Below are 25551 nucleotides of genomic sequence, written 5' to 3' on the forward strand. Positions count from 1 at the left end.
TAAAGGAGCCATGCCTCTGTATTCCACCAGCACCAAGCCTACTGAGAACTTTTTTTTTTTTCCAGCTTTTTCAGGCCCTGTGTGGATTTACACGTGGGACTTTGGTTGCCAAATGTAGCAAGTTTTCTTGTCAGACTATGTTTGGATCACCAGCCCCAACTAATGACATGGAGACTTAGTATTAATTATGAAAGCTTGGCTGTTAGTTTAGGTTTATACCCATCTAGCTCTTATAACTCAAATTAACTTATTTCCATCCATCTACTTCTGCCTCGTGGCTCAGTTACCTCTGCTCTGTGCCATATGTCTGACTTCTTCAGAGTCTCACTGGTGTGTCCACCTCTCTTCTTCCCAGACTCTTCTCTGTCCCCAGAAGTCCTGTCTAACATCTTCCTGCCTAGCTATTGGCCATTCAGCTCTTTATTAAGACAATCACAGCAATATATCTTCACACAGTGTACAAATACCCCACAACAGAAGCCACATTTGAAAATACAGTTTGACAATAGTTTGAAAATTAGTTTGGCAGTTCCTTGCATTGTTCAACAAAAATCATAGTATAATCCAGCAATTTTCCTCCTAAGTATAGATCTAAGACAAAAAGGAAAAATACCAGACCATTAGAGGCAAATACTCATGTCATAGTAATTGTTAACAACACAGAAGTCAGGGATAGCTCAAATGTCCATACCTGATGAGATAACAAAGTGTGTTACTCTCACACAGTGAAATATTATTATCAGTAAAAGGAGTGACGGAAGGTGAGTATCCCCAACCCAAAAAATCCAGAATGTTCTCAAATCTAACATGACATGGGAAAGCTCAACTGGTAGCATCTATGTAAATATTCGAGGACGAAAATCTCTAAAATCTGGTCCTAGGGCATCTCAGATAAGGGACATTAACCAGTGCTGATACGTGGTGTAACACAAGGAACTCTGAAACAATTACGTTACGTTTAAAAAGCCAGTTATAAGAGACCACATGGCTGCATTTACCTGAACTGGCTTAGAAAGGGCTAATCCTGCAGACAGAAATAGGTTAGTGAGTGCAGATAATAGGGACAGTGGGAATGGCAGGGCAGCTGAGGGACACAGGACTTGTGGAGCGATGATGATGTTCTGAAACACGGTGTAGTGATGGTTCTAAAGTCTGTGAGTGTTCGAAAGGTTACCAAACGATACGTTTTTAAATGTAGGGGAGCTGTAACTCCTAACTGCTAAGAAAGGAAGTTGAGGCTGCTGGGACAGAAGTACTAGCAGAGGAGCCGCTCTTCCCTCTCATTCTGCTCTCACCACAGCTCTGTCCTTTTCCCAACAGTTACGAAAACGCCACCATTGAGACCTTCTTAACCGGGAGCTGGTCTGTCTTCTGGGTCAAGATGGCCTCCTGCTGGATGTGTGTGATACTGTACCTGTGGACCCTGGTGGCCCCTCTTTGCTGTCCCTCCAGGCAGTTCTTGGTGTGAGGATGTCCAAGTGCCCCGTGGCTCAGCAGGCCTGTGCCCCACTCTGGAGGGCTGCCCTTTGAACATGAGCAGCAGGGCTTTAAGCAGCAACTGGTGCCCTGTGAACAACTGACATTCTCTGGCTATCTTACGTGAGTCTGACAGTGCTTTCAGGAAACAAATCTCCCAATTGGCTTCTTAGTCTGAAATCCAAAAGGAAACTACCAGTTTGTTCTACAGGAATTGAAATCTTTTTTTAGCCAAGCTGATAGGTGCAATTATGTCTTTATGCCTTACCCTAAGTGGTAGCTGAAGTTCTGTTGCTGTTTTTCTTGGGTGTATTTTAACCAGAACAGAACTCAGGGCACAGTATCCATCACAGGGATGAAAATGTCCTTTCGTTCTCATCCTTGGTATAAGGAAGCAAAACCAAACATTGAGTCCCCAGCCCTCAGGTGGGTCTTGACCTCTGTCACTCACTCTTGCCTCCTGGAGCCCTCACAGCTCCCTGTTCTGGAGTGCAAGAGGAAGGTCCTCTATCCTCAACTGCTTCCCTATGCCCCTGCCCCCAGCATTTTCCCTGGAGGTCACGATGCTGGGAGTCAGGGCCTTTCCTCCCTGCCCTTGGCAAAGGTCCTTCATTCTGTCTGGGGTAATCTTTGTAATAATGTGAAAAGCACAATTTGATCTCACCTCCATGGAATTCTCCACCGTTTTATGCCCACCCAGTCCAAGCCTGCAATAACTATGGCGCTTATTTATGGTGATGTTCATGTGATTGTAGAACAATGTTGTTTTCTTTGCCGGAGCAGCAGAGGATTACAGCTCTTACTTATGTCATTAACAGAAATGCTTTAAGGGTCTTAGCAGGAAAGTTGATTCTTGGCTGCAGCTTCTCACCCTTCTCAAAGTGTTAAGAGAAGCCCCCTGCCCCCCTTCCCAGCCTTCCTCACTTTCAGTGTGCCCCAGTGTTAACATCATGGGTTGGGGTGAGGAGCTTCAACAGAGCTCACTGGACAGATCTGACAAGCTGTGAAAGTGAGAAGTTAGACTTAAATGCAAAGGTAGGTGGCTGGGGGCATCTCACAAAGCCAAGATTATATCCACAGAAATCTCCCGAATGCACTTTTGGGGAGGAATGCTCACAGTATGCATTTACAGTGCTGATGTTCTTAGTCCAGGATATTTCCCAGTGCCAAGTCTGCTGAAGACTGCTTCCATGTGGAGTAGAAATACTCTCTAGACATCCCAGGAGGACTCAGTCTAGCTGGTTTTTTTCTGTGTCTATCTGAACAAGTCAGGCAGAGTTGGGACCCATCTAAGCCTGGTTCCCATGTGCTAAAATGTGGATTCTTATTTCCAGTCACTCACTAAAAGTGCCACGGGGGATAAATAAGGGTGGATTCTTTGAAGAACTTGCCTGCTTTTCAGTGTTTGAGATCCATTCTTAAAGGGTACACAAATAAGGATACCTTGTTTGTAAACTACATCACAATTCCTTGTTTAGGTCGGGGGCTCTTTAAATTCAGCAGTTTGAATACACGTGAGAATCACAAAAGGCATAGCTACACACTAACTCTGAACAAGTCCAGTTACTCCAGTGGGGATGGGAGTCCATCCACTGAGAATGGTCAGAAAGTGGGCTGTGTGAGCCAGCTCCGTGGCAGCAGCCACTGCTATGCCTGAGACATGCTATGAGAAGTAGCAGAGGGAGCTCAGGTAGTGGTGAGGCAGTGTTCCCCTCCTGCTGAGGTCTAACCAAGGCCTTTATCTGTCTTCTCTGCCGAGTCTGGCAGCCAGATGTGGTGAGTTTTGAATTGGTCCTCATACCAGACCGAGGTCAGACTGACAAGGCCACACAGTCCTGGGCTAGCCTTTGTTGGACCCCTTTCCTCTCCAGAAAGCAGCTCAGGGAAACACAGGACAGTGCTTCTCTGTCAGCCAGCCAGGCTCCACTTATTTTCCAACTGCCTCAGGAGTGGTTGGTTGTGTTCCCTCCCCTTCAGAAACTAGGTCTTGCACAAGAGGAAGAGTTGACCATACCCATCTTTACCCTCAGCTGCTAGAGTTGGATTGATGGTCAGAAGTGAGATGGCTGCACTTGAGGACTGTGGATGTCTTAGTAGACAGAAGTGAAGAATTCAACTTTTAATCTCAGCAGAAGCAAGGAGATCTCTGTGAGTTCTAGGCTAGCTAGACCCTGTCTCAAAACACAAAGTTGACATCATGGTCAGCTGTGAGAAACTACTCAGGTGGTAGTCCATTTATGGGTTTAAGAACCCTGTTAGGTCTTTGTACTTGAGAAACTGGAAAGTGTGCCAATTGCCTTGAGTTAACAACAGCAGTGTTAACGCTAAAACGCCAACAGTAATTTTAAAGATATCAGACCTTTGCTTCTTGCCGTACTCACACAGGACTATAAAATGCATGCCTTGGAGCTGCTGCTCTGACCCCTGTAGCCATGGCAGACCTGGCAGCAGGGTGTTAGAAACTGTATGTGTTCCTCTTCCTCTTGTTTTTATGAGCAAAACACTTAAGCCAGGGGGATTCTCCTGGCAGTCTCGCTTAGACATGATACCTAGTTGGAGATTGGAGACTGTCCCCATCCATGTCCACCCTTGGAAAGCCTGCCGTGCCATTGCTGGGTAGTTGGCCGAGGCTTCTTGGGAAGTCAGCAGATGAATTGTTTTCCAGAGGTTTGGGAAAGTTTTATATAGTGGGTAATCTGGTGGGGAAGGAGTTGGAGGGAGTGTTGGGTATTGAGACTTTGGGGTTCTGATTCCCATAAGGAACGGCCAGCAGGAGTTTCCACATGACAGCCATGTTTCCAATTTCACAGATGACTTCACTGTAGTGTTAGTTACCCCTTCCCAAACTGTCACCCTCAGCCTTCACTGATGATGTACTTAAGTTTTGTCAGATGGCCCGTCATTGGTGCTTCACCTTACCCTGGAAAGGAGCTCCAGACCGTATTTCCACTCCCTGGTCTGTCCTTCTGCCGCCTTTCTAGCAGTATCTCCTGTTTGTGTCCTGAAATGTGTACCAGTGCACAGCATATATACTGCTAAGAGGTGAAAGGCATCAGAAATGAGACTGAACACCCAGAAAGGACACTGGGCCTTCCTCTGTCAGAGATGAGGTTGGCACCTGGGCCACAGAATCTAAAGGGTTTTGTCATTTATTCGTAAACATTTTCATTTCCTGCAGAGATGAGCTCTCTAGTGTTTGGGTGACATCAGCAGAGAGGAGAGCTGACCACAAGGTCTTTAGTTCGCTCTTTTCTGTTTTCCATCAGTGAACCATTTGCAGAGACAGTTGTTTTGAAAGGCCAAATTTCTTGGCTTTTACCAAAGAGGTGTATTTGATTTTGTTGTAGTTGGGGAAGGGCAAGCAAATCAGGGCTGCATTTGTCCAAATTGACTTCAGCAGAAGTTTAACCACATTCATGTTAGCAAAATGATGGACGAACTCTTTAAAGTATTCCTTTGGGGAGAAAGGATCCTGGGAAATTCTCTCAGGTAAAGAAAGATTACAGCAGATGAGTAATATATGTCTTGAGAGCTATTTATAAAAATTTTAAGAGGATCATTTTGTCTTCATTTATTAAAGATTTAAACTTTTTTACTTTGCAGAGAAAAACTACAAACATTTTTATAGTCATAACTGTTAATTTTTTAAAAAGATTTTTTGGAAACAATTAGCTGTAGCCAAATTTTGTGGTTATGTTTTTTCTATATTGGAGTTTGAATGCAATTTGTGTGGTAAGTCTACTATTTGTTTATAAAGGTCTCTGACATGGTTAGATTTTGCTACCTTTAAAAAAAATTTTTTTCCCCATTAGCCACAATGCCAATTAAGGATTTGTATCTTTTTTTTTTCTAATGCTAATTTTTCTATGAAGCACCTGAAATTGACTGGCCTTTTCCTATGTAAAAAACTCAAACTTGTTAACTCTGTACTTTAATAAAATGTAAACCTGAAAACCATATTGTTTGTTTTCTTTCTATTAGACACATGACTAAAGCCTCCAAATAGCCTTTGCCAGGGTTGGTGCCTTCACATGTCAGTCAAGGATCAAACATCTTGGCAACTATTCTTATGGTTTATAATTAACAAATAAAATGGGTGGTTTATGGTATCCAATTTAAGGCCTTGAACTACAAATAGAATTGTAGGAGGAGTTTCTCTGCCCTACCCAAATAACTACACAGAGACTTAATATTAATTATAAGTGCTTGGCTGATAGCTTAGGCTTGTTACTAACTAGCTCTTACAACTTAAATTAACCTATATTTTATCTGTGTTCTGCCCTCTGCCCTGTGGCAGTACCTTTTCTCAGTACAGCATGTTCATCTACTTCCTCTGCATTTCACTGGAGAGTCCTCAACTCTACCCTTCTTCCCAGCATCCTCCTAGTCTGGCTCTCCTGCCCAATCTCCTGCTGCCCAGCTATAGACCAGTCAGCACTTTATTAACCAATGAGAGTAACACATATTTACAGTGTACAAAGATTGCTCCACAACACAGAATGGCTAAGTCGAGCTAATTAAGATGTATTGCTTCTTTTTTATGGTGAGAACACCTGATTCCCCCTGCAGCAATTCTGAGTGCACATTCAGTGCAGTCACCATGTTTTACAGCATTTCGCTTGAACTTCTTCTTCTTAGCTGAAATTCTAAGTCCGCTAACATGATCCCAAAGTCCTTAAAACCACAGTTTTATGATCTGCATCTGAGTTTACCTTGCTTGTTTGTGTTCCAGGTTGAACACAGGGCCGGTAGGCAGGTACAGTAGCACTTAGTTACAGCCCTGGCCACCCTGTCTCACTCTAGCCTGATGTTAGAGACCATAAACAACACCTACCCCTTTTCCTAAGGTTCCAGCCATAAACAGACATGATTCTGTCAAAGTTCACTCTAGGGAAACAGTTTATTAGGCTTCCTTGCAGAGAACATTGGGAGTGCTTATGTAAGGGCTGTAGGCGTTCTTGCCCCACCCCCACCCCCACCAGGGCACACTTGGGAAGCCTTTGCCCAGCAAGGATGAGGGCTTCCCCATGGCCACAAAGATGGTGCTTCCTTCCTCTAGTCTTGTACCTATATACCCTTACCCACCCCTACCTCCAGGCTACATGAAATTAAGGCAGAGTGTCTGGATACTCAGATAAGGGTCCTGTGACCCTCTCCATTCCTCTATGATGAGTACACAGTCAACAAGCCCTGCTGGGATGATCCTTTTTGCAAAGGGTGCCACTGAACTACCCAAGATGGTGGTTGCTTGGGTTGGAGGACAGTCACAATACTTAGATGGCCTGATTTGTATGCCTACACCTGCATACAATGTTTTTTACTTACCAATGTTCTACAAGTTCTTTCAAGTTACTGCATGTTGCAGGAATCCCTTCATTTTAAAGGCTGAATAGCATTCCATTGCATGCATACCACCTTTTCTTGGTGTATTTTTTACTTAGCCATGTAGAATAGCAAGGTCATCTTGTGAAACACTGAGTTCCAGGGCATTAGCAGCTATCTTGGGAAACAATTCATTGTGCTCTCTTTAGGGCTTGCTGTCGCATTGAAAGTCAAAGCCAGAGTCTTTGTAGGGTCTATAAAAGCCTGCATGACCTGTTGCCATCACTCCAGTTATTGCTGACTACTTCTGTCACTCTCCCCTGGCCAGTCTGTTCCAGTATGCTTGGTTTCCTGACTGCTCGAGGTTTTCAATGTGCACTCCGTCTCCTCCCGAAAGACTCCTCCCTAAGATTGCCCGTACTGTTCTTCCCAATGCTAGACTCCAGTAACTCTCTACTCTGATATTCTAACCCTACTGGACCCCCTCCTCCACTTGCTTGCTTATCTTACATAGACCCCATCACTAGCAAAACACCAGAAATGACCAAGACAACTTATAAAAGAAGATGGTTAGCTGGGCAGTGCTGGCACACGCCTTTAATGCCAGTGCTCAGGAGGCAGAGGCAAATGGATCTCTTGAGTTTTGAGACCAGCATGGTCTACAGAGCTAGTTTCAGAACAGCCAGGACTCCACAGATAAACACTGCCTGGGCATGGGGTGGGGCTGTGCTTAACTGGGCTTACAGTTTCAGAGGGTTAGAGTCCATAATGGTGGACCTAAGGCATGGGGCAAGAACAATTGAACTCTCACATCTTGATCCACAGTCAGGCGGCACAGAGAGCACACTGGGACTGGAGCTAGTCTTGGGAAACCTCTTAAGCCCTCCGCCAGTGATCTAAAGAACTTGTAGAACATTGCTAAGTAAAATAGTGCAGGTGTAGGCATACAAATCAGGCCATCTAAGTATTGTGACTGTCCTCCAACCCAAGCAACCACCATCTTGGGCAGTTCAGTGGCACCCTTTGCAAAAAGGATCATCCCAGCAGGGCTTGTTGACTGTGTACGTCCTCAACAAGGCCACACCTCCTAATCACTCCCAAACAGCTCCATGCCTGGGGACTAAGTACTCAAGTCTATGGAGGCCATTCCCATTGAAGCCACCACAACATCCACTTCTTGTTCACATTGTCTCTGACACTAGAACATACATCTCCCATGTTTCACTCATGTATCTCTGATGCCTCAAAGGATACTGGGCATGTTCTGGTGCTCAGTGAGGGGTGAAGGGAGGATTTGTGAATGAGGACAGTGGAAGACAAGGCTGGTGAGGCTTTGGCACTCTGGACGGCTTTTCATGTGATTGAAATGGCTGAACTATTTGGTGGTGAGGTATGGAATGTGGTCATATGTAAGGGAAGAATGATATCCTTAGGCATGTATAATAGTAGGTTCTATAGAACAGATACATAAGTTTTGAAGCATAGATCTTGTTGAGGACTAGGGACATGGCTCAGTGGAAGAGCTGGTGCTTAGCAAACCCAGTGTCCTGGGTTTGTGTAGATAAACACTTATTAAATAAGAAACACAGAGCCAATTACAGAGTTAGAAGCCCTTCAGAAAGAGATCTACTTCCTATGTGTCTGTCCTTTTTATTGACTTTTTTGTTTTGTCTTCTCATTGGTTGTAAACCCAACCACATGACCTCCTCATCACTGCCTGTCTATATAGACCTCCAGGTCTTCTATGGTTGGTATTGAGATTAAAGGCATGTGTCTCCATGCTGGCTGTATCCTTGAACACACAGAGATCTGCCTAGCTCTGCCTCCCAAGTGCTGGGATTAAAAGCATACACCACCACCGCCCAGCTTCTGCTATGGCTTGTTATTAGCTCTGACCCCCAGGCAACTTTATTTATTAACATACAAATAAAATCACATTTCAGTACAAATAAAATATCACCATAGGTTTGGTCCCTAGGGCATATAGACAAAACACCAAAGTTATGACAATCCAGGAAAATATGAATATATCACTGAATATCTTGATCTTTAGTAACTAATATGCCCTTGTAGGACAATTTAAAAAATTCAGTAGGGGCTGGAGAGATGGCTCAGTGGTTAAGAGCACTTGTTGCTCTTGCAAAGGACCCAAGTTCAATTTCCAGCACCCACATGGTAGCTCACAACTATCTGTAACTCCATTTCCAGGGGATCCACCAACCTCTTCGGACCTTTGCAGACACAGCACACACATGGCACACACACATACAGGGTAAACACTCATACGCACAAAATGTCTAAAACTTTATAAGCCAGATGTTGTAGAATATACTTTTAATACCAGTACTTGGGAGGCAAAGACAGGTGGACTTGTGAGTTTGCGGCCAGCCTGGTCTACATAGTGAGTTCCAGGCTACATGGTGAAACCTTGTCTCAATAAACAAAACCAAAAGAAAAGAAGTACAATAGAGAATTGCAATAAATATGAAAATCAGTGGCCTGCCCCAGGAGCCAAGGAAAAAATCCAGGCCCACCCAGCTCCTTGTGGTGCCTGGCAGTTTGGTACTGTTATGGTGAGCAAAAGTATGATGTGGTAAGAGAGAGACAGAGGGACAGAGGAAGAGAGGGAAAGGGAGAGGTGGGGCCATGGTGATGTCTGGGCCTGGGCTGTTGCTAAGGCCTATGTCTGGGGCCCATGGATCTGGGTTGATGCAGCCTTGATCTGGGTTAATGTCTGAGGCTCCTGTTGCCATCAAAGACTGAGAGGATAGGGCTGCAGAGTTGGCCCCACCCCTCACTGACTGCAACCTTAGGGAGAACTGGTATTGCTCCTCACGAGCTGCAGCACTCTGGAGAATGGGTCCTACACCTTACCTGGGCAGCACAAGAGAGCTGACCCTGTTTGCGTCCAGGGGTGGGGTGGGGTGCAGGCTAGCCCTGAGGGTGTGAAATTGGGAGAGCAGATCCCACCCCTGTCCTCCTCACCTTTTGCCACCTACAGCAAGTGGGAAAGCTGACCCACCTGCTCACCAGCTGCAGCACTCAGGGAAAGTGGATTCTGCACCTCGCCTGGGCAGCATGGTAGAGCTGATCCAGTTTACCGGGGCACAGGTGAGCCAGCCCCAAGAACTTGAGTGTAGGAGATCTGGCCCCACCCCTCTTCTGCCATATGGTGCTGTGAATTACTCTAACTGGAGTTACAGATAGTTGTGAGCCACCATGTGGGTGTTGGGAATTGAACTTGGGTCCTTTGCAAGAGCAGTAAGTGCACTTAACCACTAGGTCATCTCTCCAGCCCCTATTGAATTTTCCAAATTGTCTTACAAGGGCATATTAGTTACTAAAGATCCAGATACTCAGTGATATATTCATATTTTTCTAGCTTGTCATAACTTTGGTGCTTTATCTGTATGCCCCTACCCTGCCCCTCACCACCTGTGGCAGTTGGAAGAGCTGACCCTAAGGTCGTAAGAGCACAGAGCTATCCCTGCCCCTCACCAGCTGCAAAACCCAGGAGAGTGGCCCCTGCACCCCTCTCCTGGACAACCAACACAGTATATAGCTGTCCCTGGTGATTTAGGTGTGGGTGAGCCTGCCTGGAGGGCATGAAAGCAGGAGAACCGATCCTACCCCTTGCTCCTTGGGGCACAGGGTGAACCCTGTAGCAGGGGCAGAGCTGCAGAGCTTCCCTGATGGTGAGGATGGGAGAGGGGAGCTGGCAGGCCCAGAACCAGGGCTATGAGTTAGCCCACCCCAACATCCACTCCATCTATGACCTGGTGGAGCGTGGGAAGGAGCAGGTCCTGCAGACCCAAAGCAAGAAAAGGTATCTCCATGACACAAAGCAAGAAAAGGATATCCAAGAGGAGGTCTAGTCAGGGCCCAGTATCGATCCTGTAGCAGAAACCACAGGCCTTGAACCAGACCAGTGACTCTGCAATGAATACTTGTAGGGAAAGACACATGGACTAAAGGGTTTACTATGTGACTCCCTGTGATATTTTTCTCTTTTTTTCTTTCTTTTTTTTCCCCTTTTCAGTTTTTCTTTCCTCTTAAATTTTATTTTATTTGGGGTAGGAGGTTGCAAGGGCAGAGGGCAGATACAAAGGGATGGGGAGATGAATGGGCTCGAGAAGGCATGATGTGAAAAACAAAGAATAAACTTTAGGGCTAGAGAGGTGGCTCAGCGGTTAAGAGCACTTGGCTGCTCTTCTGGAGGACCGGGGTTCAATTCCCAGTAACCACATGGCAGCACACAACCATCTGTAATGGGATCTGATGCCTCTTCTGGAGTGCAGGTGTACATGCAGATAGAGCACTCATACATAAGGAAGTGAATCTTAAAGAATAAATTAAAAAATTAAAAATAAATAATATAAAAATCACATTTGGCTCTATTAGTAGCCAAGGAAATTTTGATTATCGACTGTCAAGTAATTTCTGAGTGCTGAAGACGATGCTGATGAAAATGGCATTTTGTGTGCCGTGAGAGTAATTCAAATAGCTTAGGACATTCAGTAGTGTGTATCCAAGCCCTTTCCAAAAGGGCACACCCCACCACTTGTCAATCATAGCTCATTCTCCTTGTGAGTCAATGCAAAAATTGTAACTATCTAGTCCAAAGAAAATTCTACAAGAGCTTAGCATTTATGGCGGTGCACATCTATAATCCTGGCACCATAAGTGAATTCCAGGTGGCCAGGAGTACACGGTCAGGCCCTGCCTCTGCTTTCTTTTCCTGCTGGAAGCTTAAGGAAGGGGTTGCTTTGGTCCACACTTGAGGGGTGCAGCCCATGATTTCAGGGAAGCAAGGGCAGGAGGAGCTCTAAGTAGCTGGTCACATGGCATTCACAATCATGAAGAAGAGAGGTGTGAATTCCTGTGCTCAGCTCTCAGGCTCCTTTGTAGACAGTCCAGGATCCTAGCCCAGGGAAAGGAGTCCCTCACTGTGGGAGAGTCTCACCACTCCAATGAATGTTATACAGGTAATCCTTCACAGATGTGCACAGATGCCCATCTCCCAGCTGATTCCAGATCTCAAGTTAAAAATTAAGTTACCTGTCATATCCTGCTCCAACCACCCCATAAAAAGAATAGCCTACAATGTTTGCAAAAATAATACGATAGAAATAAAATTCATCTAGGGTATATATGGAAAGCATAGGGAGCTAATAAAATGATGATGTTGAAAAAATACTAAATGCATTCTAGATTTGTTGCTTGAAAAATAATTTAGAAAATGCCATGTGCTATAGTAGAAGCTGCATGTGTGCATATATGTACATGCATGTACATGCACACATCCACATGCAAGAAGTAGCTGAAGTTGCTGGATGGAGTGGCACACACCTGGAATCCTGGGAGTCATGAAGCTCAGTCAAGAAGGTGAAGAGTTCAAGGCCAACCTGAGTCACATGGTGCAGCTCTCTCAAAAACAAAATATTTCAAATGTTCACCTGTCACCTTCATGGCACTGCCCCACACTGCCTTCCGGCGTCCTTATTCTAGAGCCGGGTTTTAAGTAGGAGCGGCACACACTCCTGTCAGCTGCAGCTTGTTGAGCCGAGAATGGATTTTCCCTCTAACTTGGGCGATCAGCCTCTCCATAGAAACTTGAAACTGTATTTAGTTAAGGTAGCTGCTGCCTCTGTCAGCACTTGGGGGGACAGGAACACAGCTCCACATGGCCACCCTCAGCAGCCTGGGGTTTTCCTGTAATCTTTAGGGACCTCAATTCGGGTAAACCCAGAATCCCTGGCTTTGCTTTCAAGATTAGCCAGTTTGAAGCAGGGTTGGCGTGCGCTAAGAATAGAAATGTGCTCATGGAAAGAATAAAGCACACCAGAGAGCATGAGTGTGCACGTGCCAAGGGGGGAGTTGCAGTTTACTCCCTGGCGATTCTAATACTGTTTTTCACCATGGAGTTTGAGAGAGAAACGTGGGGAAGGAATAAGACACAGTCAAGTGTAGACATGGGAGAGTCACAGCAAATGGCTTTGTCTTAGTTATAGGTTCCAATTCAGTGCTATCCTGCTGTATAGCAGCTTCCTCCACACTTGAACATTCCATCTGGAGACTGTTCTAGAGGGGACTTCTTAAGACTTAGGAAGTAAACAACCCCAAATTACTGGAAGACCCTGAAACTGACCAAATTCAGAAGATCCCCTCCCTCCATCAAGTCCTATAAGCTGTAAGGACTGTACGGGAGAGGACTTTGGCCTGAAAGTCCTGCAGGGACATCCATCATCCATCTTCTGCAAGTTGTCATCCATGCTGGGTGCTTCAGATGGGATGGTACCCTAGTAAGGTAAAACTGAGAACCCTAGGGCTGTGCAAGGGACTTAAGGCATGTGCTTTTATTGTAAAGAGTGTTTCTGATGTGTTGTATATTTTGTTTGTGTTCTGACAAATAAAGCTTGCCTGGAGATCAGAGGGCAGAGCTAGCCACTAGTTAACCATAGAGCCAGGCAGTAGTGGCACACACCTTTAATCCCAGTACTTGGGAGGAGGAAGTGGGAAGAACAGGAGTTCAAGGCCACCCTGAGCTACATGAGATTGAACCAGTCTGAAAGAGAAACAGAGCTGGGAGGTGGTGGTGCATACTTTTAATCCCAGCACTACAGAGGTGGAGACAAGAATATAAGGCAGTCGGAGGCAGGATCTTGGCCCCCCATTGGGTCTGAGGATTTGGAGAGGTAAGAAGTCCCAAGAAGCTGCTGCTCTGCTTCTCTGGTCTTTCAGATTTCACCTTCGATATCTGACTCTGGGTTTTTATTGTTAAGACTAATTAGGATCATGCTTCACTGGTGAGATTCCTAGGAAAATATAGGCTTATAACCTCAAAGGGAGAAAAATTCTTAAGTGAATGCCATTTATTATGGTGAAATCCTGGATTCTTAGATGGCAATGATGAAAATAGGAGATGTGTTGGCTAGTTTTATGTCAATTTCACACAAGCTAGAGTCATTTGGGAAAATGTTTGCATAAGATTGGCCTGTAGGCAAGTCTGGAGTACATTGATTAGAGATTGATGTGGGAGGCCCAACTCAGTGGGGCAGTGTCAGCCCTGGGTCCTGGGTTCTATAAGATAGCAAGCTGATCAAGCTGTGAGGAACAAGCCAGTAAACAGTGCTCCTCCATGACCTCTGCCTTGGTTCCTGTCGTCAGGTTCCTGCCTTCAGGTTCCTGCCCTGACCCCCTTCAGTGATGGACTCTTACCTGAAAGTGTAAGATGAAATAAATCCTCTTTCCCAAGTTGCCTTTGGTCATCATGTTTTGTCACAGCAGTGGAAACCCTAAATAAAATTTGTCCTTGTCTGCATAGTTTAGGGTAAAAAGGCCTTAAGAGAAGGAACCACTTCCTTTCTTAGCTAAAAGCCAGAAATGTACTTAGGATTCTAGGCAGTCTTATCTTTGTTAGAGGTCAGAGATGCCAAAAGTGTTGGGGGCTCTGATGCCTGATCTCATTCCTGAATGATTTTCTTGTTACCTCTTCAAAGGGGAGAGTGTTAGCGTGACAATAGACAAATACTAAGGGAAAGGCCCTAGCCAAGAGAATAGAATCTCTGTCCTGGGTGGAGACCTAACACTCCTGTTGGACAGTGTCAATAACCCATCCCTAGGAAGGTGGGTTCACCTTAATCCATGGTAAAGAGATGGGCAGAATAATTATCCCTTTACTGGGATACTGTACTTTTCCTTCCCAGAACTCGTACAGTTCCTACAAGCCAAGCCAGCACAAGTTTGTTTGAGTCTTCCATCCTTTTGAGGCCTGACTCAGAAAGGTGCAGCTTGTCCTTATTTTTCCTCGTGATTCCTTGGGAAGGCTAGAACTGATGTGCTCTTTTGGTGCGTAGGGCTTCCTTACTCTTTCTCTAAAGCTGCCCTCCCCACCATGGGACTGAGTTCTTTGTCACCTAACGCAAACAGCATGGCTTGCCTTCTTCTCTACTCTCCTTCTCCTGGCAACTGACAAGGTTCATAGCTTGCCTTCCCTGGGGTTCTTCGTGTAAATGCTGACAAAATTGCCCACAGACTTCTGTCTGAGTCCCTTCTTAAATTCTTTCATTCAGAAGACAACCTCACAGTAGGGACAGGGCTGATTTCCCGGGTATCAGGAAGAGGCTGAACCACATCCTGGTAATTGTCCCCTGTCTCTCTAACCAGTCTCTCATTGAGCCACTAAGTTCAGAAGGCTGAAGATGTCATTAGTGACTGAGGCACCGTGGACCCCAAAAGAAAGGCCACTTGCAAAAGATAGAAGATTCAAAAAGGCATGCAGAGGAACAAGTATGGCGAAGAGCAGGAGAGAAGAAAGAAGGAACGAACGGTCTGCATTTCCTCCTGACGTCCTGCCTTCCGTTCTAACCCACACGGGAGGCCCAGCTTGATAAAGTGATGCCCATGGCCCCACATCTGTGGAGCAGTCACGTGACTTCTGTCATTCTCTGTTGGCGTCCTGACCCCTTTAACGCGTGAAGGAGAACAGCAGAGTTTTCTGAGATCCTTGCGAAGTGTACATTGGTTTTAGAGACACTGCCAAATGGCTCGCTCACCCAGCCCCAGCTCCGGCCTCTGCCTCACTCTCCATCCTACCCCTTAGAGGACCCCAAGACCTCCCCCCAGGTCTGCCTCTTCCTTCTCAGATTCAGCTCTTTCTCTTGGCTTTTCGGCTGTGTAACTGCTGTATCAGGAAAGACGTGTACTTGAGTCACAGTGCGGTGCAGGGCTTGAAGCCGCTGGGAACTTGGTTTCGCTGTTCTTGAATGTCGGACCAGAGATTACAGTGAATTTCTGGCTTTCCCCTCAGTGGCCCCCAGGCGCTTCTTTGCAGATGTCTTTTATTTGCACTGAAGCCACAAGCCCATCAGAGTCATGGCTGGATACTTAGTGTGTGTTTTAGGAAAGGAAATATCGAGATGAGTCTAGAGTATCACGTTATTGCCAGAACCCAAAAATTCTTCCAACAACTTCTTGATGACAAGCTAAGTTATGTGGAGTTAGGAATTTTATCTAGGAATGAATTTTGTTATATGCTATGGTATTTTGTGTATATTTTCTTGCTTTTTAAGGTGAACAAAGACCAATGTTTTAGATTTAAAATATTAATGAAAACTTCATAAGATATAAGTAGTTATGTTTAGGGGTTGTCCAAATGTTTAAATTATAATTGTTCATTAAATATAGGCTGAGTGTCTTCAGTGCTTAGGAGGATTTTTGTCTATAGGCTAGAAATGAAATGTTGCTTTGTTGGCTGTTTTCAGTGTGTGTGTTTCTGTGTGTATATCCAAGCACAGGAACACGCCCTAGTGTTCATGTGCACAGGCATGTGGAGTGTGGAGGTCAGAGGTCAGCCTCAGATGTCATTCTTCTGATGCTGTCTGCCATGTTTTTGAGACAGAATCTCTCACTGACCTGGAACTTGCCAAGTAGGTTAGACTGGCTGGCCAGTGGGCCCAGGGATCTGACTGCCTCCACCACTCCAGCACTGGGGTTGTAAGTACTTACTACCACACCTGACATTTCATGTAGGCTCTGGGGCCTGAACTCAGGTCCTTCCTCACGCTTGCGAGATAGGTACTTTACCCTCTGAGCTCTCTCTAGTCCATTTTGTTGACTTGTAGAAATCGATTTCAAAGAGATTATGGCTGGTTGTGGTGGTTCACACTTAAGATCCTCAGGAGGCTTCATGCACATGTGAGTGTGTGCATTTGTGTGTGCGTGTGTGTGTGTGTGTGTGTGTGTGTGTGTCTGTGTGTGTGTGTGTGTGTCTGTGTGTGTCTGTGTGTGTGTGTGTGTAACTTTAATATAAAAGGCGAAGTTAAAACTCGAGCAAATATTTTGCCACACAAAGGTTTTCCAGATAAGAAAAGAAATTGGCAGGTGGATGTATCAGTCAGTGTAGGCTGAATTAACCCGAGGTAACAATTGACTCCAAAAATCTCAGTGATTTACCAAAGCTGTGTTTTGTTCACATTCTCATCTAGTTGTCTGCAGCTCTGACGCAGAGTTCTCTTGCTCCAGGACTAAAGCTAAAAAAGTGTCATCTCACTCTGGAAGGGAGGAAGAATATGGCCTTGTCCCATGATGGCTTGTAGTGTTTTCACTTAGGCTTAGCTCTTCTGTTGTCTTTTGCTTTTGGTCAAGGCAAGTGACGTAGCCACTCTTGAGGGCAAGAGGTAGGGGTATGGACTCCTCCCACCAGGAGGGGGACCTCTAAGTACACTTCAGATTGATGTAAGAAAGCAGAGAAGTCCCATCCTCCCGCTGGGTGGTACAGCAAATATTCCCAACACTGACCTAACTTTCCATAACTGGAAATGAGGACAACTATACAGATTCTTACACTTTACTTTTCTCCCCACGGAGTGTGTAATGCTACTGTGCTCTAACCTTCAGGATAGAGTCTTTCTTGTTATTGGAATTGAGGTGATTTTGATAGTCTTCGGAAACTTTCTTCCCATGAGTTAAAGCTTTTATTTTAAAATATAAATTGAGGCCAGGCATGGTGGCACATGCTTTTAATCTCAGCACTTGGGAGGCAGAGGCAGGCAGATCTCTGAGTTTGAGGTCAGCCTGGGAATTCTGGGACAGCCAGGGCCACACAGAGAAACCCTATCTCAAAACAACAGCAACAACAGCAATGTACATGAATTGAAAAATTTTAGCCAGATTAAAATGTATAAATTTTGTTTAACAAATAAGGCAGTTGGGTAACTAATTTGTATTTTAAAAGTTTACTTTTATTTTTGTTTGTTTGTTAAAACTATCTGCTGTAACAAATGAATGTTCAAGCAATCCTATTATATAAGTTAATTTTTTAAAGATTTAGTTATTCTTATCTGTATATGGGTGCTTTTGCTTGCATGTATGTCTATGCACCACATGTATACAGTGCCCATGGAGGCCAGAAGAGGACATCAGCTCCTTTAGAGCTGGAGTTCAGATAGTTGTGAGCCACCATGTGGGTGCTGGGAACTGATCCTGGGTCCTCTGTAAGAATACTAAATGCTCTTAAGTGCTGAACCATTTCTCCAGCCCCCCCCCCCACTTTAAAGATTTATTTTTATTTTGGTTGTGAGCCTAGTCTTTAATGGCTTAGCCTGTCTCAAGAAAACTTTAAAAAAAAAAAGATTTATTTTTATTTTTCAAAGTGTGTGTGTGTGTGTGTGTGTGTGTGTGCGCGCACGCGCTCATGAGTGTAGTATAGAGGCTAACAGAGGGTACTAGATTGATTTCCTGTAACTTCAGTTACAGATGGCTGTGAGCAGCAGCTAGTCATGGATACCCCAAACCCAACTTGGCTCTCCTGGAAGAGCAACCAATGCTCTTAACTGCTAAGCAATCCCTCCAGCCCCGGGTTTAATATTGGAAGGTGGTATGCACAAAACAATGCTTTAGAGCAACACGTCTCAAAACGTTGGAGGAAAATATACCCTGCAGAGCTTTGGCATAGGTTTCTCTCTCCAGCATGGCAGCTTTGAGGGACTGGCAATGGAATGCAATACATTTGTTAAATAACTCAATACATGATGCGTGTTGCCAGTTGGGCAGGGAGAGACTTAGACTCACCTTGCACTACATGATACATTGTTTCTGTGGTTATTTGGCCTGTGCCATGACATTCTGGCTTAATGTCACCAGTGAAGATTACAATTCTCTTTGGTATGAAACTTAATTGCTGCCAGGCAGTGGTGGCGCCTGCCTTTAATCCCAGCACTCGGGAGGCAGAGGCAGGAGGATCTCTGTGAGTCTGAGGCCAGCCTGGTCTACAGAGTGAGATCTAGGACAGGCATCAAAACGACACAGAGAAACCCTGTCTAGAAAAACAAAACAACAACAACAACTTAATTGTTATAATAAAACTTATGTGCTCCAATATCAAGCTAGTCAACATTCCAGAAATCAATGGGGAAGGGGCTCATTTGGCCCCACCCCTCGATGAGGAGCTATTGGCTGTTGCTGACTGCTGAGGAAGAGGCTCTCCACTACTGGAAGGTTGCCCATGCTGGGGGAATGGCTCCACACCCAAGCACAAGCACATGCTGTCTGCACTACTTGGGTTCAATGGATTTATTTTTTTTTTAAAGCCAAAAAGATGGGAAGGGGGTGGATGCGTTGGGAAAGGGACCCAGGGCAAGTGGGAGAGAGAAATTGGGTTGACATGAACAAGAAACATTGTATACAGACAGGAACTTGTCAAAGAATAAATAAAAACCATCCTTTAAAGCTGGGTGGTGGTGGTGCACGCCTTTAATCCCAGCACTTGGGAGGCAGAGGTAAGTGAAGCTCAGTGAGTTCCAGGCCTCGTTTAAAAAGCAAGTTCCAGGGGAGCCAGGATTGTTACACAGAGAAACTCTCTCAAAAAAGCAAACCAAAGCAAACCAAAAAACTATCCTTTAAAAATGACTGTGCCTGACCCTCCATTTACTTCTTCCTCTATTTTTCAACCCTTACTTCAGATAATGGCTACTTCATTTACACATCTTCCTCCCCATCCCACCCACTGCGTGTCCTTTTTCCACCCGGGGGGCTGAACCTGTCTTCTCCACATCCCATCCTCAGTCACGTGTGTGACACGCGGTCACCGCAGCTACTGCCAAACTGGGCCCTCTCATCTGCCAGTGCCGTGATCTCCAGCATGGCCAGACGTCGGCTCTGTTGTTTGTTAGCCCTCAGTCTCTGGTATTCTGTAGATGTCTGTACAGGTGAGAACAGGCAGCTTCCAAACATGTACATACACATCCCAGAACTGTAGATGTTTAGAAGGGTTGTGAAGGTTCTTGAGACAGGGGCATGTTTCTGCAGTTTGGTGGTGGCAAGTACCTTACATGAGAGAAAATGGACACAGCGGACAATTGGATGGGCAGGCAGAGATTAGAGGATGGAACCACAAACCAAGGAATGCCGACAGCCACTAGAAGCTTTGAGAGACAGGAAGTGGATCGACTGTCCTCAGAATCTTCACAGGGAGAACAGCCCTGATCACCACTTCATTTCAGACTTCAGCCTCGAGAACTGTGAGAGAATAAACTTCTACTGAAAGCCGCCAGTATGCGTTAGTGATTTTGATTTTGTTTCTAACCACAGTGTTAGGAAAACGGATACATTGTCGATTTTATAAATGCAGAATTATCGCTGGGACTGCAATCAAATAAAAAAACAAAAAACAAAAACTAAAAGTAGAACTAGCTATTGACCTCAGTAGCAGAGCTCTTTCCCAGGGTGGGCTGGGCTCTGGAGTCAGTGTTCAGAACTGTAAAATCAACAGGACGATGGAGGGTTGTGCAGGGCAAATTACAGGCAGAACTGGAAAGGAAAGAATAGGCTGGTTGACGTTGGGAAGTCCGTTGGCTTGGGTAATTACCAGTTAGGATCCGTCCTTTACCTTTGTTGTGTGAGCCTGACACCTCATGCCACTCAGTCAGTGGATTCTAGCCTGGGCTGGGTACCAGACACCAAGATAATCACTTCACTGGGACCCACATGCGCTCTGAGGTAGACACCAGCACTAGCCTGTTCTACAGATGAAACAGGCTCAGGGAGGCTGGGACTGCATCTGTGCTCACACAAGTCAGTGACCTTGTAGTCCGGTCTTGTCCTACGCAGTTCCATCCCCCTGTCTTCTCTAGCACTGAGATTTTAGTAGTAAGCTTGCTCACTGTGCCATAGCACTCCACAATTCCGTGAGACCAGAGCTGGGAGTGGGCTGGGTCCCTCTAGGATGCAGCACCCCCTGCCCCTGGCCTGTGGGGATGTAGCATGGGGTGCCAGCTAATTCTGTCCACCTTGGGGCCTCTAGAGTGATTCGTCAGCCTATGGGCAGGTAAGGCACATATTTATGGGCCCTGTTACTGAGCCTTGGCCCCACCATGAGGAAAAGAAGTAGACGCTGGCTCCCAGTCTCTGCCTTCCCCACAGAGGGTAGTGGAGCCTGGAGATACAGATGCAGGTCCCAGAGAAGGGAGGGGCCGTTCATAATGGACCCTCTGGGGGCTATTCATAATGGCTTTGGTTTGTCTCTTGGTGCTCTGGATTAATGGGTCTGTCCCACTCTCTTTCTGGTAATGGGATGGGGACACAAAATTCATTTTCATTTTCCTTCCCCAGAAGCTATCAATGTTGCAGACACAGGCCCAGGTAAAACTGTCAGTACGGGAAGGAATGGAAACTGTCTGGCTGTAACTCTGACAGGAAAGCCTGGCTTTCAAATTTTAAAAGGTGCGTGTAACTTGCTTTTCTCCAAGAACAGAGACAAGATGTGGTGCCAGAGAAGCCAAAAGGAGGGGCCGGAGTCTACACTGGTGTAGCCAAGCCAAGGCTTTCAGCCCTGCCCCACGTCCTCCCATCCTCCCAGACTCCTTGCATGAGTTTCCCAGATGAAGCAGTGTTGATTGTTGATTTCTTTCCTGCCTGTGTGTGTGTGTGTGTGTGTGTGTGTGTGTGTGTGTGTGTGTGTAATTGATGCCTTCTATCCCTTTCAGCAACTTTGTAACCAATTCTGCAAGAGTTCCGGCAGGCTTCCCCGTCTGTAATTTTCCCTGCCTGTCAGCAGTGGCTGAAATCTCACTGAAGAGTCACACAAGAGAGCTGGGCGTGCTGGTGTGTGGATGCTGGTGATCGCAGTTCTTGAAGGCAGAGGCATGGAGAGCAGGATCTAGTCCCAAATAAAAGCCACACAAGAGTCCAAAATGTCCTTGCTTGCAGAGGGTAACTGTGCTCCACCTCTGCTGATATATTTTGCAATACTCTGGCCAGCATTCATAAATATGTCTGGGATTGAAATTAGTCTTACCAAATGTCACCTCATTGTCATTAGACCTCAGAGTAGGTAAAATGTATGGTGAAATGACAAAAATATCCTTTATGCAGTAAACTCGGGGATTTTTCTCTCATTTTTGTGTGGTGTGCATGCATGCATTCATGTTTGCATGCGAAGGGTCACATATGTGCATGTAGAGGACAGAGGATGACACCAGGGGTTTTCCACTGTCACTCAGTCTTTCTCTCTGAAACTCAGGACTTGTTAAGTCTGGTTACTCAAGCTAGCTAGCTTGCCTTGAGGAATCTCCTGCCTCTGTCTCCAGGGGGCCGAGATTACAGTCAGCCACCATGCCTGGATCCGAACTCCTGTCTTCACACTTGTATGACCAGCGCTCTATCCACTGAACCATCTCCCCTGCCCCTCTTGGGAATTTTTATTTATTCTTTCCTTCAACAAAGTTGTGCCGTGCACTGTCTAAATTTTAGATTCTAGCACCATGAAAAAGGACACGTGCTTCGTCCAGTCTCCTTGGAGACACAGGCAACAGAGGACCACGGCAATGCGACTTCACATGCCCTGCAGCCTGCACAGGTAGATACTGACAACAGACATCAGAAGGGGATTATTTAATTGGTGGCTGATGGTTTCAGAATAGAAATTAAGAATACAGAGGACTGGGGCTGGAGAGATGGTTCAGCGGTTAAGAGCACTGGCTGTTCTTCCAGAGGTCCTGAGTTCAGTTCCCAGCAACCACATGGTGGCTCACAACCACCTCTAGTAGAATCTGATACCCACCTCTGGCATAAAGTTGTATATCCAGATAGAACACTCATTTACATAAAATAAATAAATAAATCTTAAAAAAAAAAAAGAAATAAAGAATACAGAGGACGGGCTGGAGAGACGGCTCAGTGGTTAAGAGCACTAACTGCTCTCCCAGAGGTCCTGAGTTCAATTCCCAGCAACCACATGGTGGCTCACAACCACTTGTAATGAGATCTGGTGCCCTCTTCTGTCCTGTAGGGACATATGCAGGCAGAATATTGTATACATAATAAGTAAATAAATCTTAAACACACACACACACACAGAGACACACAGACACACAGACACACACACATACATTTAAAAAAAAAAAAAAGAAAAGAATACAGAGGACACTCCTGTCCACTCACAGTATTGAAGAGACAGTGTCGTTTCACTATGTGGTTCGATGCTTGGTTGGAGGCTGAGCTAGACCTGGGTTGTAGTTAACATGTATATCGTGCGTTAACATGTTCACCACTGCTACAGAATGCCTGGCACAGTGGTTACAAGGAAGAAAGGTTTCTTTTAGCCCATGGTTTCAGAGGTCCATCATGGTTGGTCCTGCTCATTCTGGTCCCAGGGTGAAGTAAAACATCATGGAGGTAGGAGCAGGTGGAAAAGGTTACTCTTTGTGGGGGACAGGAAGAAGGAGAGGCAGGGAGAGACTGAGTAAGAACACCAGCACCAGGTATTACTTTCAAAGGCAGGCCCCTGTGACTTCATCCAGCCATGCCTTACCTCCTGAAGTTTCCAGAACCTTCCCAAATAGCACACATCAGTTGGAGACCAAGCATTAACCCACGAGCCCACAGTGGATGCTTCCTATCCAAACCATCATACCACGCACACCAGTTTCACCCTAGCAACGACGATCCTGCATAACATTTTGTCTGCTTATTTCCTCCTAACCCCATTTAATGGTGATGTGTATATCAATAAAACTCCCGCATCAGCCCTGAGAACCATTTTTTAGGATGTTGGGTATGTAGCAGCTGAACACAGGGGAGGTGGCAATGCCCTCATAATTACTAGGAAGAGAGCCTTGTCATCAGGCACAGGAGAAAGCCAGCCTCCAAGCAAAACAGCTGCCATAACTATCAGATCAGCTGGGTCTGCTTGACAAACCATCACAGCTGGGGCTGTTGAGTGTTGGCATTCCTCCGCAGGAAGAGTAGGGAGGCTCACTGGATCTTCACCCGAGTGTCCGGCTCCTGCTCTCAGCCATCTGAATAGACTTTGGTCCTAACTATACTGGTCATGTGGGATGCAGGGTGGAGACTGGGAATCTAGTGAGTGACAGAGGTTGGGAACAGCTGATAGGAGAAGCATTCTATGTGCAGCTATGAGGGGGCTGTCATCCATGCTTGGCACAGACCTTCTAGTGTGGCTGGCTTAATGTCACCCACACTCTGTAAATAAGTCTAATAAACTCATTGGTCCCCTAGGGTGAACTTTGGTAGTCATCGAGATTTGTCATCGAGACTCAGACAATTTTTACGCCTCCCAAAGGAATGAATTCTCACACAGACGGGGAACTGGACAGCCCCTTCCCTGTATTACCTCTGACCTATGCAGTAGCCATGCACCTCAGAGACACTTTCCTGTTCTATAAAATGGGATTTTGTGTCTACCTCAATTTCTTGGAAACCTTTGTGCATGACTCCTAGACAGGGCCGCTTGACAACAAGCTTCTGTGGATAGTTAAACATTTTAATCAAGTGTGTTTGAATTCACACCTTGTAACAGCACGGAGAAGGTAGCTGAAGAAACCAGGACAGGGCATGCTAATCCGAGGAGGGACCCTGGGAACATGGTAACAAACAGAGTTCAGTACCAAAGGCAACAAACATGGGCCGCGCCAATAGTCATGGCTGGCTGCAGCACCAATGTTAGGGTCGCGGAACCGATGTAGACTTGGATACAGACCACAACTGTGCACATAACAGATTGAATCCAGTTCCGAGTGCCAGGGTTATGGAATCCTTTCTTTCAGTGTGTTTTCGTCATTTTCATAAACACACTAAAGTGAGTTGTAAGAGTGATAATTACGGAGGAAAAAGAAGGAGGCCACTGAAAATGAGTGCCTTTGATTAGCTGCAGCCTGCACTCAGTGGTCAGCAGACGGTCGGCTGAGGCTCTGCCTCTGACAAGAGGCAGAGTCCATGAGCTTAGAGGCCCAGCCAGGGAAAAAAGCAATTAAGCAGAAGGCATCCACCCTGAGGCTTGGCTGGCCCCTGCCGGAGGGAGGGAAGGGACAGAAAGCCACAGGGAGAGCACAGAGATGTTTTTCAGGTGCATTCCCAGACTGGGCTGTGCTCATCCGCAGACCCCAGAGCTCCAACTAAAGGTGCACTGCTGGGTCTGGCTTGCATAGCCAGCCAAATGCCACCTCGTCTGTCAGGCTGTGTGCCAGTGCTGCCACGAAGAATGATGGGCAGGTCAAGTGACCTGGCTTCCTGGTCCATTGCTGGGCAGCTCTGGGCAGCTAGGGAGAGCGGCACACTTGGCTGCAGCCCAGCAGCTAGGCCAGGAGCCCAGGTTTCTCTGTGAATGCATTTGAGCTAAAGTCCCCTCCTGCTGTCTTGTCTAGCACTTTTTCCTCGGACCAGCGACATCTGCATGATTGGGAAGCATGTTGGGCATGCAGAAGCTCCGCTCCACCCCAACCCCCCATCTCTAGTCAGAAAGTACATTCCAAGGCAACCTGGCTGAGAACCAGTTGACACCATAGAGCAAGGAAGGGGCACCCACACTAATGGGCACACCACCCCAGTCAGGAGTCACTGGATTTGAAATTGTACCTTCTGCTTCAGAGATCAGGCTGGCCCAGGGCAGCAGAGAGTGGGAGCCTGCAAGAAGCCTCCCTTCGATTGGGGTGTGGGGGTAGGGAGCAGAAATGACATGTAAAGACAACAGCCCACAGCAGCTGGAGAAAAAGCTCTGATTCATGCATCATTTCTGCTATTTGGGGCAAAAGAGTCTGGGCAATAGTTTGACGGCAGGCGGCCTCCTCTGGGGATGCGGGGGCTTCATGAGTAAAATCCCTGGAGGCTGGTAGCAAGCAGAGGTCTTATTTCCATTTTCCAGATGGTTGAGGGGTAGGGCTGGGATGTTGCCAGCTGGCTGAACAAACTTGGGACCCTGTCTGTGCTGTACTGGTGCCAGCTGGTTCCTGGGCCAGC

The 25551-nt window shown here is 46.1% G+C and overlaps 2 protein-coding genes across 2 annotated transcripts in view; one reads left to right on the top strand and one right to left on the bottom strand.

Annotated features, from left to right (window-relative positions):
- Serinc5 (serine incorporator 5) overlaps window positions 1-5424 on the top strand; it is a 96583-nt gene extending 91159 nt beyond the window's left edge. Inside the window, exon 12 of the mRNA XM_036206990.1 lies at window positions 1321-5424. Coding sequence (XP_036062883.1) covers window positions 1321-1468 — 148 coding nt within the window. The 3' untranslated portion in view covers window positions 1469-5424. The remainder of the gene's footprint in view (window positions 1-1320) is intronic.
- Window positions 5425-19362: 13938 nt separating this feature from the next.
- Thbs4 (thrombospondin 4) overlaps window positions 19363-25551 on the bottom strand; it is a 52609-nt gene continuing 46420 nt past the window's right edge. The window contains exon 17 of the mRNA XM_036207481.1: window positions 19363-19487. Within this exon, the coding sequence (XP_036063374.1) occupies window positions 19363-19487 (125 nt within the window). The remainder of the gene's footprint in view (window positions 19488-25551) is intronic.

The sequence above is a fragment of the Onychomys torridus genome, chromosome 15 (genome assembly GCF_903995425.1).
Source record: "Onychomys torridus chromosome 15, mOncTor1.1, whole genome shotgun sequence".
NCBI lineage: Eukaryota > Metazoa > Chordata > Mammalia > Rodentia > Cricetidae > Onychomys > Onychomys torridus.